The 849-nt window shown below is 42.6% G+C and overlaps 1 protein-coding gene across 1 annotated transcript; it reads left to right on the forward strand.

Annotated features, from left to right (window-relative positions):
• Positions 1-66: 66 nt before the first annotated feature.
• T265_16126 (hypothetical protein) lies at positions 67-726 on the forward strand (the record flags this gene model as incomplete). The annotated part of the gene is made up of 2 exons (XM_009179644.1): positions 67-304; positions 569-726. Coding segments are annotated over 2 exons (393 nt in total), but the record flags the coding sequence as incomplete, so codon positions are not given.
• Between the last annotated feature and the right edge of the window lie 123 nt (positions 727-849).

Consider the following 849-nt stretch of genomic DNA (forward strand, 5'->3'; position numbering starts at 1 on the left):
ATGAACAAACGAAAGCGCCGGAAAAAGACGTATGTTCAATTATTTCAAACTTTTATCTCACCCTAGTCTCAGTACGCATACAGGACGGATTTCTGCGATAAGATTTGCTGCAACGCTTGACAGCACCACCTGGTTAAACAAAGCCAGTGTGGGTCGCGCGAATCAAATTAACGCTGCATTAGGAGCCACGCTATCCGGAAATGTGTACGTCGTTGACTGTGATCGGATAAGCCAGCTACCTACCTTCGTCGTCAGTTTACCAGGGACAGACCTGACTCTTCTCCCCGAACAATACGTTCAAAAGGTAAGTGCAACGTTTTGAAAGACATGCCGCGCGTTGCGATTAACAAGCAAGCCAGACTGATCAAGTTCACATTTTTGTAGCTTCATCGTGGCCGGTTGCAAAATCATAGCTACATTGTTAAACAGGCTGATATTTCTCCATTTGCAGCAACCTGTGACCTAAATTCACACATGCTAGGCTGTTTTTCACCAGAGCAAACAAGTCCTTTACGCCGACTCAAGAGAAAATAAAGAAATGTAATCCAAATGTAACCTTTCTCATCAGGATACGACGCAAGGACGAACGCAATGTTTCAGTTTCATCGTTTCGGACCCGGAAATAAGAAATGAAGACATGGTACTGGGAATGTCTTTCATGGAACACTTTTTGACAATGTTTGACCAAGAAGTGAAAAAAGTTGGATTTCAACCGAGAGTCTGCTAAATTTGATTGTATGATTCTCACATTCCGACGCTTTTGCATGACAATAAACATGCCTGTCTGCATTTTTTCATCTGTTATTTTTATACGAGAAGGCAAACTATAGTTAGCCCACCTCGGTTCTC

This window comes from Opisthorchis viverrini (assembly GCF_000715545.1).
Source record: "Opisthorchis viverrini unplaced genomic scaffold scaffold12970, whole genome shotgun sequence".
Lineage (NCBI taxonomy): Eukaryota > Metazoa > Platyhelminthes > Trematoda > Opisthorchiida > Opisthorchiidae > Opisthorchis > Opisthorchis viverrini.